Source organism: Rattus rattus, chromosome 1 (assembly GCF_011064425.1).
Source record: "Rattus rattus isolate New Zealand chromosome 1, Rrattus_CSIRO_v1, whole genome shotgun sequence".
NCBI classification, from domain to species: Eukaryota; Metazoa; Chordata; class Mammalia; order Rodentia; family Muridae; genus Rattus; species Rattus rattus.
This window is the reverse complement of record NC_046154.1, coordinates 248,119,231-248,133,325: the sequence shown is the minus strand read 5'-3', so window position 1 is coordinate 248,133,325 and position 14,095 is coordinate 248,119,231. Positions and strand designations below refer to the sequence as shown.

The 14,095-nt window shown below is 49.5% G+C and overlaps 1 protein-coding gene across 1 annotated transcript in view; it reads left to right on the top strand.

Annotated features, from left to right (window-relative positions):
- The window catches only part of LOC116912705 (zinc finger CCCH domain-containing protein 3-like), a 33,726-nt gene extending 25,849 nt beyond the window's left edge, over positions 1-7,877 (top strand). Inside the window, exon 4 of the mRNA XM_032916834.1 lies at positions 7,705-7,877. Coding sequence (XP_032772725.1) covers positions 7,705-7,859 — 155 coding nt within the window. The 3' untranslated portion in view covers positions 7,860-7,877. The remainder of the gene's footprint in view (positions 1-7,704) is intronic.
- Positions 7,878-14,095: the final 6,218 nt, after the last annotated feature.

Genomic DNA, 14,095 nt, shown 5'->3' with positions numbered 1-14,095 from the left:
TGTGCGCTGTGTATGTGTGTGTGTGCATGTACTCTGTGTGCTGTGTGTGTATATGTGTGTGTGCTGTGCATGTGTGTGTGCATGTGTATGTGTGTGTGCTGTGTGTGTGTGGGAAGTAGGCTGTTGGTGTGTGCTGTGTGTGTGTGTGTGTGTGTGTGTGTGTGTGTGTGTGTGTGTGTGTGTGTGTGCATGTGTGTGCGTGTGTGTATGTATGTGTGTGTGTGTGTGTGTGTGTGTGTGTGTGTGTGTGTGTGTGTGTGTGTGTGTTGCATGTCTGTGCTGGAGGAAGCTTATGTGGTAGAGCCAGAATTTGACACTGGGAGGTGAGGAACTGAGACAGCACTTGAGATAGGGCATTTGACTCTTCTTTGGTTCTAAGCATGCGTTGTTATATCAGAAACGGGAGAGAAATAGTCTTGAGCCAGAGAAGGTTCCAAGTCTCACAGGAATGGATTTAGATGGCTTGGGGATCCCCAAGGAGAAGAGTCTCTTGTGGATCCTCTCTCTCCATTAGGGCACAGGAGTGCCAGAGCCTACCTTGTCTGACCTTCAGCTACTTCAGGGACTAAAACTTGCACACACACACACACACACACAGCATGTATGTATGTATGTATTCCAGGGACTAAAACTGATTTCAGCAAGCAATCACACACACACACACACACACACACACACACACACACACACACACACACACACACACACACACACACACACACACACACACACACACACACACGGTCCTGATTTCAGATTCCCCAAGAGTGATGAGCTGTGGGCTGAGGCGATTTCTTCTGGTTAAGAAGTGGCTGGTTTTCCAGTCCTCATTTTGGTTAAGTCTTGCTATGTCCCCAAGCTCTGGTCACTGACTATGCCACCTGGCTACAGTGTGGACTACAGTGTTGTATATCTGTAAGGTCCCATCCCCAGGCCTTACAGGGTAGGGTATGCCTGCATAAGCCAGGAAGAGCCTTCTCACTCCAGAGCAGCTCTTGCCTGCCCTGCTTTCTGTGAGTGACAGAAAGTCCTGCTGACATTGCCTCTGCTCCCTCCTGCTGCACTAGTGGGCACTGTGTTCCTTCCAGGCTCATGGGGTTTGCAGACAGCTCAGAGGTACGTCACGGTTTTAAATGTAGGAGCAGAGGCCTTTCAGAAATATGTGCTGCATGTTCTGTTTAGAATTTTGTGGCCATTTCCCCAAGAGTGCAATTCAGCAGTTGTTTGTGAAGAGGCTGTCTGACGGGCCCTGTGCTGACAGGGTGCACTCTACTGGCTTTACAGAGTCGGACCTGAGTGTTGGCCTCTTAGGCTCGTCTCTGTGTAACATGTAGCCTTTCTGTAGGGGTTGTGGAGGGGGAATGAGTTGTTGGAGAGGACTGGTGTATCCTAGGGCACATGCTGACTGCAGCAGAAGAGACAGGGACCTCTGGGAAGTGGAATTGGATGGGATATGACGGTGTCCCTTTCCCACTGTGCTGTCTCAGCTGCTGAGAGTCTGCTCAGATGCCACTAAGCTCAAATGACTTCTCACTACCTCTGCTCTCTGGATCTTGTTCATCCCAGACAGGCAAGGGATCCATTCCTGCCCCTCCACTGCTGGACCTTTTTGCCTTTTAGCCTTTTCCTAGCCCAGCAGGAGGGACAGGACACTCACATGAGCTGGACTTCCAGGCTTAAAGACTCCTGACTTGTCAAGTATTTCTGAGTACCCACCAGTATGCTCTCGTTTTTGGCAATCTCCAGTTTCTCTCTGTCTTTCTGTCTCTTTTTGTCTCTCTCTCTCTCTTTTTTTTTTTGGTTCTTTTTTTTCGGAGCTGGGGACCGAACCCAGGGCCTTGCGCTTCCTAGGCAAGCGCTCTACCACTGAGCTAAATCCCCAACCCCTTGTCTCTCTCTTTAACCAGGGATTAGGGTACTGCTGTCTAGAACTGTCCCTGCTTGAAGAAGTCCCTTTTTTATTCCTGGCCTGTGACTGTAATCCATGGCTACTCCTGCCCCTTCAGAACCAGTTCAGAGGTTGTTCTGTAATATCTGGAATGATGTTTCCTGTCTTGCCCACTGTGTGTACATATGGCACTGGAACACCATCTATTGTAACACAACTAATTAGGCAATTAATTGTGAGAAGTCTGCTCTCACGGGAGAGTGCCTCTGCCTTAGCTCTGGAGCCCTTCGGCAATTGTGGGGACTCATGCACATGAACTATGGGATGGCAAGAATAATGCATTAGGGAGAAGAAAAGGGCTTATAGGAAGATGGGTGGGCATGAAGGCCCGTGCTAGTCTTGGGACTAGCACTTATTAGGGAGCACTTGCCAGGCCAAGGTGATAGGCATAGCCGCATCTTTGTCAACATGTCCCTGAAGGCTCTTGTAGCTCACCACCACCTGTCCATGCTAGAGAAGGGTCAGACTGGTTCCTGCTGACTGGGCCTTTCTGCCTCATGCTCATGTTTGCTGTCTCAGGCCAGGTGCATCAGGACAGATCCTGAGCTAGCCTCGAGCTTGCACCTCACTAGAAACTATGATAAGAGTTATACAGAAGAGAGTTGGATGTATACATTTAGCGAGTGCCACTGAGAGCTGTTGGTGGGGACCTGGAAGAAGATGCTATTGATGGGCAGACAGGACATGTAGCCGGTGAGCCGGATGGGAAGGGAGCATGGTTTATGGGGCAGAGTAGAAATCAATGTGGCTTCTGCAAGGGCTAATCCATGATGACTTCTCAGAGTTGTCATCAGCCAGCGAAGAGTATAGGCAGTTTGAAGATATCGAAGAAGTGTCAGCATAGCTGCTGATAAAAAGCAGATTAGGCAATATAGGAAGAAAGTTGAATCGTACAGAATTAGGGGCAGAGAGCCTGACTGGGCAAGATACCCTCAGTCCTGTAGCCATCTCTGTGGCCTGTCCTCCACCTGGGCAGTACTATAACAGCTCTGAGAAGCCAGCCCCAGAAAACCTCGGGTCTCGGCCCTGTCCTCACGCATCCTCACGCAGTCTCCCAGCGGATCTGACTCCTGCCTGCCAACTCCCAAGCGTCTCTGCTGTCAAGAACTTGGAGAGATTTTCATGGTTCTGTCAACAAGGTCATATTCTCCTTTGTAGGCCCTACTTGTCCACCGGCCTGTCTGCCTCACTCTGACTCGGGCACAGTCTGTGTTCAGGTGCCAATCTCTGGCCTCCTCCTTAGCTGACCCCCTCACCCGGTTGGAGCGGAAGGAGTTTTTCTTACGCCACTGATGATTCCTACTGTCCTGTGTTAGCCACCTCCACAGAAGCTGCTGATGTTTTACCTGCCTGTTTCTGGGGCCCCAGCTAAGGGCTTGGTGGATACTACTATTGGACATGCTCAGAAGTCTTTTGCACTCTGCTCCTGTCAGGGCAAGGTTCCATTTAAGTGTCCTCCCTTTTCCTGAAGGGAGTTTGTGTGGGGTTTGTGGTGAGGACACTCACCTTGACTCTTCAGCTAGCTGGAGCAAGAGGTGGGGAAGCAGCTTTTTCCTGGGCTACCTTAGGCATTTCTTTGCATAAAATGCTAATTCTTTTTTTTTTTCTTTTTTTCGGAGCTGGGGACCGAACCCAGGGCCTTGTGCTTGCTAGGCAAGCGCTTTACCACTGAGCTAAATCCCTAACCCTAAAATGCTAATTCTTAAACCATCCTATTTATTAACTGGTTGTGAAATTAGCGACTTATTTTCTTCCTAGTCATTTCCCTTTGAAGTTCCATAAAAGTCTGAACAGCTTCTCAACTCCTGCCTCATGACGTCCATTGGAGGGTTCTGCCATTTGTGGTGGAGCATTCTAGAATGAGGCTCCCTCCTTCCCTCCTGGTAGGATGTCCCTGGATGAGGGTACAAACCATGCTCTTGAGGGTACCCTTGAGCTGCCCCTGACCAGCCCCCAGCCTGCGAATGAGGGTGTTGAACCTTACTGCCAGAAGGTTCAGTCTCGGACAGGAGCTGGAGCCCTGCTGATAGATGGGGCTCATATCCCATTCAAATATGATGCCAGCAGTTTTTTTGTAGTTTGTCTTCCATTGCGGTAGTAAAGTTTTTAATTAGGAAAGCTAATGAGTTCGATTAGTCATTAGAAGTGACCTCTGGACGGCGGGCGGAGAGGGCTGCATGTGTGGGCCTGATAACACAGCTAGGGCAGCGTAGGCAATAAAGGCGCGAGGGGCTTGATTTGAGTGAAGCGTGCCACAGGGGATACATCATGCGGAGAAAAAAAATTACAGCCCTGGGAGTCTGTAATGAAGGGAATTAAACCAACATCCTATCTAAATAACATGATTATCTACACAAAACCCTTCAGCCAGCAAGGCGGGGTGGGCTGCCCCCACCTGTGTCCTCTGGGAGGAGGGCTGAGGCTGTTCCTGGCAGTCAGTCTGGCTGCCCCGTAGCTCTAAGTCTTTATCCCCTGTCCACCAGGGAGGGGCCCATCCTCTTTTAAGCCTGTCTGGTCCCTGTGTGCTAAGCATAGTCTTAGAAACTCTTTCTCCTGCTGCTACTACATCTGAGGTTTTTCCTTCCTGTAGCCCATCTGTCTGACAATTTGCCCTGTGTCCCCAGGGTCACTGTTATGAATATATCTGAGCCGTCCGTCTGGAAAAGGCCAGGGACTGAGAGTAGTTTGTGGCCAGACTAGGGGGATGTCACCCAACTAACTATTGAGTGACTAATCCTCTTTCCTCAAATAATTTCACTCTCATGGGAGGATTGTCCCTTGGGACCATGGTAGGTGTGAGGTTGTAAGAAAATACCCCACCGTGCTTTACAGTGCTCCAAGGTCAGTGAGTCAGAGTCTACCTTGTGTTTCCTTGATGTGACAGTTGGTCACTACTAAGTGTCATACAGGAAGTTAGTGAAGCAATTTGACCCCAGGTTTGCTAGCAGGAGGACGAGAACAGCGGAAGCCACTGCCACCCAGAGTGCTGACCGTCCTGAGCTGCTGCGTAGAATTCAGTCCTATGGGCAGTGGGGGTGTAAAACGTCCTAGAGGAAGCTGGATAAGAAAAGGGTTTTAGCTAAAAAGATGGCCATGGAATGGAATCAGAGCTGGTTTTGATTTAATCCAGGGTGTCAGAGGGAGTCTGGGTTCCGGAATAGTCCAGTCCAGCTTGGACTGCTGTGGAGCACATGGGCTATAGGACTAAGCTTTGGCTCTAGGCTGTGGGAGGGTTTTAGGATTTGTACCTCAGCTATGCAGGCTCAGGAGACCCACGAGCAGGGTTTGAACAGAAGTTGCTAGCTACTAATTGGGAACCCTGTAGCCGTTTTTTATGGGGAACCTTAGCATAGGGAGCAAACAGGTAGAACCTGAGCATTGCTCTGGTTGACTTGCCCCTGTCTACTGAGAACACTGGCGTCATGTAAGGAAAGAATGGTTCCAGGAGGCCACATTCTCATCTCAGAAGAAGCAGGGAGCCTTGGGCTGGGCTTGCAGGCGGTGAAGTCATGTTGGGGTTATTGACAATGAGAATGCCTGTATTCTTGAGCTCTTAGTTGAAACAAGCTTGTATTGATTGATTGTTGGCCTCTCCTTGCTCCTAAGACCTTGAAAATTCGATTGAACAAACATTTTTTAATGATACCTACCACATACCAGGCTCTCCCCTGCGTCTTAAAACATGGTGAGTTACAGGGCAGTGCTCAGAGTTGCACATTCGTTTTGGTAACTCAGGATCACAGAATTCCAGGTAATGCAGCTTCTCTTGGATGTATTATTTATTTAGGTTTTTTGAGAGATGGCCTCACTTATGTAGCTCTGACTGATCTAGAACTCACTATTAGACCAGGGTGGTCTTGAACTCAGAGATCTGCTTACCTTTGTTTTTGCTTCCTGAGTGCTGAGATTAAAGGCGTATCTTGTGTGGCGTGTGTGCTTGCATGTCTGTGTGTGCGTGTCTGTCTGTGTCTGGGTATGTTCATAAGGGTGTAGGTGCCTATGAAGGGCAGGAAAGGGCGTCAGATTCTCTGGAGCTGGAGTCATAGGTTGTTGTGAGCTGCCTGATGTGGGTGCTGGAGACCAAACTTAGGTCCTCTGCAAGAATAGTGTGTGCTGTTAGCTGCTGACTCATCTTTTCCACTCTAATGCTTTAGTTCCTGAACTCTGAACTCCTGTTTTCCCCTTGGTCTCCTTGAGACAGATAAAGATGGGAACAGAGAGAACCAGAAGGAGGAGGAAAAAATGAAAGTCAGAGGCTGGTGAGATGGATAAGTGGGTAAAGGCACTTGCTGCCAAACTCGAGGACCTGAATTTGATCCCTGGGGCCCACATGGTATAAGGAGACTCCCATAAGTTGTTTTCTGACCTCCGTGTGGGTGATGTGGCTCATGTGCATGTGTGCAGACACCTACACAGGTAATAAATAAACGTAATGCACTCTTACCAGTATTTCAATAGAAAAGAGAAGAGAAGAGAAACTCTTGACAAGGGCACGATGGCAGGTGGAAGATGTGTTCGGGATGAGGCCTCTAGATGCTGTGATGGCATTGTTTTGGCTGGCATTTGCCTCTATTCTCTGGAACCAAATAGCTCTTGAACTGTCACTCTGAGGGTCACTCAACCTCAACACAACCCAGAGGCTTTGACCAAGTGACCCTGAGACTTTCAGGAAGCCCTGAAAGACTTTTCAGTAAGTGACTGGTTGCAAGTGGGACAATCAGTGTCTGAGGTGGTGGTGGTGGGGCTTTTGCTTATATCTAAAAGAAGAAGGGCAGTTGTGGTGTGGGCACAGTGGGCCTGTGAGCTCCTCTCCCTGGTCTTCCCAGAGGCTGTGTGGTTGAGGTGCTACCGCAGGAAGTTGGGATGCGGGACCTCTGCTGATCTCCAGCATGTTACTCTCAGGACTGTCACAGTTGCTGCTGGGTCACTCAGAGCTACTCCTAGCCTAAGGGCTAAGCAGAGACAGACTAGTGTCTTTGAGGGTCCTGGGGCAAGAGGGAGTTAGGCCCAGACCAAAGGGGGTCAGACCACCTGGCTACGTTTGACTTGGCTCTGTTTAGGGCCCTGTGCCTCATGTCAGAGGGGAGCAGCCATGAGAAGCGGCCGTGTTAGCTTTAATTATCTGGGCAGTTAGAGCTGTACATTATGAAAGTCGAGCAATTAGGCGTGTTCCTTGAAGCTATGGAGAAATTGCTGGCTATCAAGTGGAAGGGAACTCGGGCAAAACAGATCCCTGCTAATTGCAAGAAACATTCAGCAAGAAAAAGCCATCGTGGATATCACCCCACAGAATGTTATGAAAACAGTGATTAAGTACATAAATCTATTTGGGCATGTTGTTGGGAGGGATTGCAGAGGAAGTGTGTGTTCTGGTGCCCTCCCATGCTGGACTTGTCTGCTCTGGCCTTTGGGACCAACCCTGGAGTTTGGAGTCTGGGGGTTCCTAGTATGAACTCTCACTTGGGAGGCCTCTCTGTTGCCCAGGGCTCACTTGCTAGACTTCTGCTCTTACTGGGAGCAGTCATGCAGTATCCCCATCTTGTTTTGGTGGCTGTGAGGATGTTCTAGGCTCTCCTGGACGCTACACTAGCCACCTCCTAAAGCCTTCTCTGCCAGGCTAAGGAGAGAGGTAGCTAAGGCTACATCTGTGTGTGTGTAAGGAGTGAGGCTGGAGGCAGGGTGTGATAGAAATTCCTCTAACTCGGAGGATAGTCTAGCTCTTGCTGACCTATGCAAAACCTGGGTTTTCCTTGCAGCTTCCAATGCGCACATACGGATACCGCCCTCCAATAAGGTGATCAAGACCCGCTACCGCATTGTCAAGAAGACCCCAAGCTCTGCCTTTGGTGTTCCGTCCTTCCCCTCATCTATGCCCTCCTGGCGGGCCCGGCGCATCTCGTTATCGAGGTAGGGAAGACCTTGTCTAGGCTTTTGCAAACCTCTGTACTGTGTTCACTGTCTGGACATTGAGGACTGAAGATCGAGGCCTTTGGGCTATAGGATCTCAGTTTCCCTCAAGGAACCACTTTGGGGACAACATCTTGGGTAGCAAACAGCTTAATTTTTTTCCATTTGTTTAGCAGTTTCTATACCATATACATGGCCAACTTGCTTATATTGCATGTTTACAGAGATACGTGGGCATGTGTCCACTGCTGATATCAGCACGCCTACTAATTGCTGGGACCTCAGGCACTGTGGAAACAGCTGCCCCCAAGATATATTTGGGTCCTTTATATGAGCTGCCCGTGGATATCCTGCTGTGAGAAGCCAGGCCCTGAGCACCCTGACTGAAAGCTACCAACATGTTATCTGTCAGGAATGGTGATGTAGTAACCTGCCTAGGTCATCTTACACAGTCTTCCCTCAAAACGCACTGGCCTTGCTGTAGCTACTGTATCAGTCCGCAGCAATGTATCTGGCATTCTTGGGGCTCCCTCTGGGTCCCAGGAGAAGGCTGGGTCTTTTAGAACATGGTTTCCCACTCCTCTTTTTCTTTAGGTGGAAGTGTCTTACTCCAGACACAGTAAGGGGTGGCATCCCACTGGGTAGGTAGGGAGCGGGAAGTGGCAGAGCATGGCCCTGGAGGAGATGTGGGTCTGGAGACTGGGCAGGCCCACTTGCTGAGCAGTGCATTTCACAGCCTGCCGCCCTCCATAGTCCTGCTTGGTTATTGCTCCTGCTGCTACCCAGAGGATTCTGGGACTGAGGCCAGAGATACATCATGCTGTGTGGACAGTCCTGCCTGGCTCTAGGGCTTATGGTGGGTAAACCTATTTAACTTGTATGTCCAAGGCTAACCAGCCTCTTCCCTTGCCACTGGCCATACCAGGTTTGGCCCTGTTACCGACTTTTCTGGAGGCAATAGCTGGAAGTATATTTTAAATTAATTTTACTGCACTTTTTGTAATATTTTTGTTTTAAATAGATTTATACGCAACTTGGGGGCTATTTCTACAAATTTATGAAGATAATTTTTACTCTCTCGATAAGGTTAAATTTACACCTGCTATTTCCATATTAATTCACATTGCTAAGTGGATCTAATTTTCTTCCGTTCCTCTATCTGGTGAGCATGGCCTTTCCTAATGCAATTTCCCCCTCACTAAATCACTGTGATCGGGAGTCATGATCGAGCTAAATTAACTTAAATTAATTTACTTAATAAGAGCCCCAGATCATCGTGAATGAGGTTCAGATTTATTGATTCTTAGCTAGTGAGAACCTCCCCCTCCTGCAGCCAGTATTAGGCCTGAATCCCTCCTCTTGTAGGGCATGGATAGGGGCCCAAGGTAATGCTCCTTGGGGACCCAGCCATCTTTTCCCTCCATCCTTGGAGAGCCAAACAGGCTCCAAGTTTCAGTTCAGTATGGCCTTCTAGGAGGACTCTAAAGGAGTTACTATGTAGAAACTGTGCCTTGGCTTCTGTGGGCTGAGTCCTGGAAAAGGGAGGTATTTGTTGAGGTGAGGGGTACACAGTCAGCGGGCATGTCACAGAGTTTGTTTTGGGGTCTAGGAGGTAAAGAACACCAAGTCAACCTGGCTCTTGTCTCTAAACTTCCTGTCCTACCTGGGTGGTACCTGGTGTGATTCAACTGTATGTGTGGGCAGGAGGTTGGGTAGATACTGCCTTTTGACAGCCCAGGTCCCACAGCAATGGGTGCCTGCCTGGATTGACTTCATGTGTTTGCTGTGCTGGCTAGCTCTTATGGACTCCAGGCCTCAGTGCTCTCCCTGTACTCAGAGGAACAGTTCAGCTTGGATACAGTTGTTGAAGATATGTAAAGGGCCCTTCCACTTTTTCGTGACCACTTGCCCTGGTCATTTTTAATCCTTTGCCAGATAGTTGAAACTCATGGGGGGGTCATGACTTCTGTGCCTAGGGCTTGGAAGGGTACTAAGCTTATGGGTACAATTCTCAGGAACCCTAGAGAGAGTGGTGGCCAGCAGGTTAGACCTCTCTTACCCAAGGTAACCCATTCCCTAGTGTCATTGCCTGCTCAGCAGAGTGGCTGCCAGCCGGTTGCCTGACTTGCTACTGTCGGCTGCATACACTTGGGCTTGGCTTATTGAAGCAACAGAAAGAGGGTGTCTTTAAAGCCAGTGGTAGAGTTGGTGCCTGCCTGCCTGCTGCCTGTGCCCTGTCAGAGCCGGGACCACAGTGATTTTTTTTTTTTACCAGGCTTGTTCCATGCCCCTCACCCTGAAGCCTTCTCAGGTCTCCTTGTGTAACAGGAGGGATTAGGACGGTGTTGGATTCAAGCCACTGCAGACTAAGGACTGCTGCAGTGCGATTTTCTGGGCCCATAGCTGTCCACTACCCTGGGAAGGAGGGAGGGCATCTTCCCTACTCGGGTAGGTAGCCCTAGTAGTCTTAGAAGTTTTGATGGACATAGTTGAAGCCTGGTAAACACATGTGGTGGGGTGACTAAGCATGGGCATGAAATGGCGTCTTCTCATTCATCCTTTGCAGATACTGTGGGTAGAGGTTTGGCTACTTCTGATCTAAATGACCTTGGCCTGAAGCCTCAGTTTTTTTTCTTTCTTTCTTTCTTTTTTTTTTTTCTTTTCTTTTTTTCGGAGCTGGAGACCGAACCCAGGGCCTTGTGCTTGCTAGGCAAGTGCTCTACCACTGAGCTAAATCCCCAACCCCCGAAGCCTCAGTTTCTAATCTGCCCTTGAATTGGCATTATTTATTCTGAAGTGTAAGAAACGGGATAGTGGGTGTAGAAGACATGGACAGTGAGTGGCAAGGAGGCTCCAGGGTTCAGGAAGGCCTTCAACAGACAACAACCTGTTGCCCTCATCCTAAGCAGGGCTTCTCAGTGAGTGGGCTGAGTGAGCCTGTGCCACCTGACAGCCAGGTAGCTTGGTTACATCTCTGCCCTCCTTAGGTCACCAGGATGATGGAGTGGGCAAGCTGACAATGCCATGATTTATGCCTCCCTCCCACATCCTGTGGTTTCCTGTCTATGCTCTTCCCTCCCTGCCATCCACACCCTGGGCTGTTAGCAATGTTTCTGTTTTGGGAAAGAGCAGGAGTGACCATCTTCCCTTCTGGGAAGTTCTATACATCCTTTCCTTGGAGCCTAAAGTGGCAGTGTAGGGGAACGCCCATCCCATCTCTGAATACATTTTATGGTATGAGGTGATCACTGTGAGGCCATGAGAAACTGGCAGGCATACTTAGAGTAGTCACAGGAGGGGAGTTCTGCTGCTGCACACTCTGGGCTGGGCATGTTGGGAGTAAGCTCATGGCCTCAGATTTTTTTTGATCAGTGCTTGTCTCTGTCCAGACAGAAGGCTGGGAGGCTGCTGAGCAAAGCCTTTAGAACTTTGAGGTATTCCCATTCAGGGTCTATGAGGATGGCCATTCCCCTTGAGGCTGTGGTTGGCAAGCTTACCTGCTGTCCTGTCCAGGGGAGTGCATAGAGGCCCATAACAGAAGGCCCCTCTGGTACTCTGACTTTGAGGGTAGTGTCTGTAGTTCTGACCTCTGTCTTCAGGTATTTGGCAATGGCTATTGACTCAGCTCTGAGGTTTTCTGTTGAATGTATTGTTCAGTCCATGCCCAGGGGAGCCAGCAGGGTGGAACAGTTGTTCAGTTAGTTCAGTCCAGGGTCCTGGGAGCCCCCACTGCACATGCTGTCTTGGCCCCAGGTCAACCTCCCAGAGCAATCCTTGAGACTTGCAGAACACTGATGTCTTGGAATAGGGCTTGTCCCTAGGGGTTTCAGGCCCAGAACCAGTCCAAGTCACACAAAGGATGATGCTCAGTCCTAGGCTCTAAGATGCAGAGGCAGAAATTGAATGGGCCCTCAGAGAGAAGCCATCCCAGAACAGAGGCACACATCTGCATGGCAGGTGGTTTTTTTCCCTAAGATTTGTGGATTTGCCTGTGTCCTTGTGGCTTTCAGCAAGTTCATTAATCTGAACTGAAGCTGATGTGACTTATATCCCTAAACTGCCTGTCACTTTTTTTCTTTCACCAAATTCATTTGACATGAAAGTGCGAAATAAACAGAAGCCACTGTGCTTAAGCAGATGAATCGAGAGGCTTTTCCAGCCCTACTACAAATGGTCCTGTCACAGAGCTGCTGCTTGCTGGGTTGCCTTATTTTATTTTATTTTGTGCCTGTGCGGTAAATCTTAAGTAATCTCTGTGCAGTTTGACGAGGTTTAGGCCAAGATTTTGAAAGGCTGTGAAACGCTTCTCCAAAGTGACGTCTCATTAAAGAGGATTCAGCCAAGAATGGGAGGCATTTCTAACTGCATGGCTGGTTCCTATGCTCTGTCTCCGTGTGTTTCCTTAATGAGCAGGTGCAAGCACTAGCCTGGCTACCAGCAACTGCCCTGTTCTGCCTCCTGCTTGCTCTCTGTGCAGGGTACTGTCTTGTGACTGCCAGGGCTGCCACAACAAACTGTCACCATGTGTATGGCTTAGAAGTGTGTATTTGCCTCTCTCTTCTGGAGGTCAAAGTCTGAGATCAGGGTGATAAGGGCTTGCTCTTGGCTTTCTGGGGGACATCTTCATATAAGGGAGAAGAAGAGAGCTCATGACAGTTTATTTGGTCTTTTCACTTAGAGGACCCTGGTCCCATCCTGAGGGCCTTGATCCTTACTCTTAATCTGACTCTGAATAGACTTCCAAAAGCCCTACCTCCAAATAACATTTTTTAAAGCTAGGGCTGCAGCATGGAAGTTTGAAGGGTACAATTATCCATCCATCCATCCATGGCAGGGATGGTCCACTGTCAGCTAGAGCTGGAGTTCCCACAGCTTCCTGACTCCCAGGGAGTGCGGGAGTGAGAGGTGCTTGGAGTGACTTCTTACGAGGCCAGTGCTCTCTTCTTCAGATAGTTTTCATCCTCATCCTCTGCCTGGTCTTGAACAGCCCTCTAGGAGTTTCCGAAGACCCTAGTTCAGCTCAGTATGGGGTCCTGTTCGTACTGATGGTCTTAGTTGCCAAGGAGCTAAGGGTATATTAGGTTAGGGGCCTCTTGGGACCCAGGTCTTAGTGAGGATGGCAGTCAGGAAGCACGTGGACAAATGAGACATGTGGTTTTGTGAGTAGCCACTGGTAGGGCACACTGAGGCCCTGAAATCTGCCAAAAATGGCGGGTTGGGACTTGGTCTTAGGGAAGACCCATCTGGAAGTAAACCTTTCAGGAGTTAGGGCAAAGGCAGCACAGGCCACAGCAGCAGGGCATTTCTGTGGCCTGGAGAAGAATTTAGAGTGCTAAGAGGAAAGGGGCTAGTGTGCAAGGCAGGGGCCTATGGGTCTGCTCCGGGGCCAACCCAGTGGTGGGTATCATGGGGTATCAGAAGGGGCATTCCTCCCTCCGCAGGTGAGGAGCAGCTTGCCAGTGAGGCAGCACTGTTGCAAGTCCTCCTTGGGGGTTGCCCCCTGGCTCTGCAGGTGAACGGTGTCCCTATTTCTGGCTGTAGTGGAGAAAAAGGTAGGGCCACTCAAGATAGCCCTCCTCCCACTAGGGCAGAGCTGGTCCCCTCTGACTGTTCTTTCAGCCCAGGCTATGCTTTGGCCCTCGAGACTGATGCCAGTACAGTGCTGATGACTGTGGGACCACCGTGTCCTCCTGTCTCAAGACAACCAATTCTTCTACTGTCAGGCTCCCCTACAACCAGGTGCTTGCTCTGCTTTTGCAGCTTTGAGCTTCAATGTCTGACTGTGAGGACCTCATCCAGAGGCTATGCATGTTGTCAGTAAGACAATGACTTACATTTGGGCCATAGCTCTAAGACTCACTCTTAGAGTTCTTAGAATACCTGATACTCCTGCATGAGTGCTCAGGCCCTACAGCATTGGGTGTTAAGAGAGGTGGTAACAAAAGAAGATCCCTAGGGTGGTGCTGCAGATAGTGGGTGCAGTAGTTAGAAGGATTACCGTTTATCCTGGAAGCCACTACACCCAGCTCTGACTCCCTTTCCTCACCTTAGTGTCAGTATTGGGAGTGATCGGGAGGCATTGGATTACATGTATGCAAAGACTGTTACCTCAGGTCAGGAGATCCTAGGTACAGGCAACCCTGTGCCTAGAGGTTTCCTGATTCACGCAAGGCCAGCGGCAGAAGAGGAGTGTCCAGTATTGCAGTATATGCTCTCTGGTTGGTAGCATAGAATGGTGAT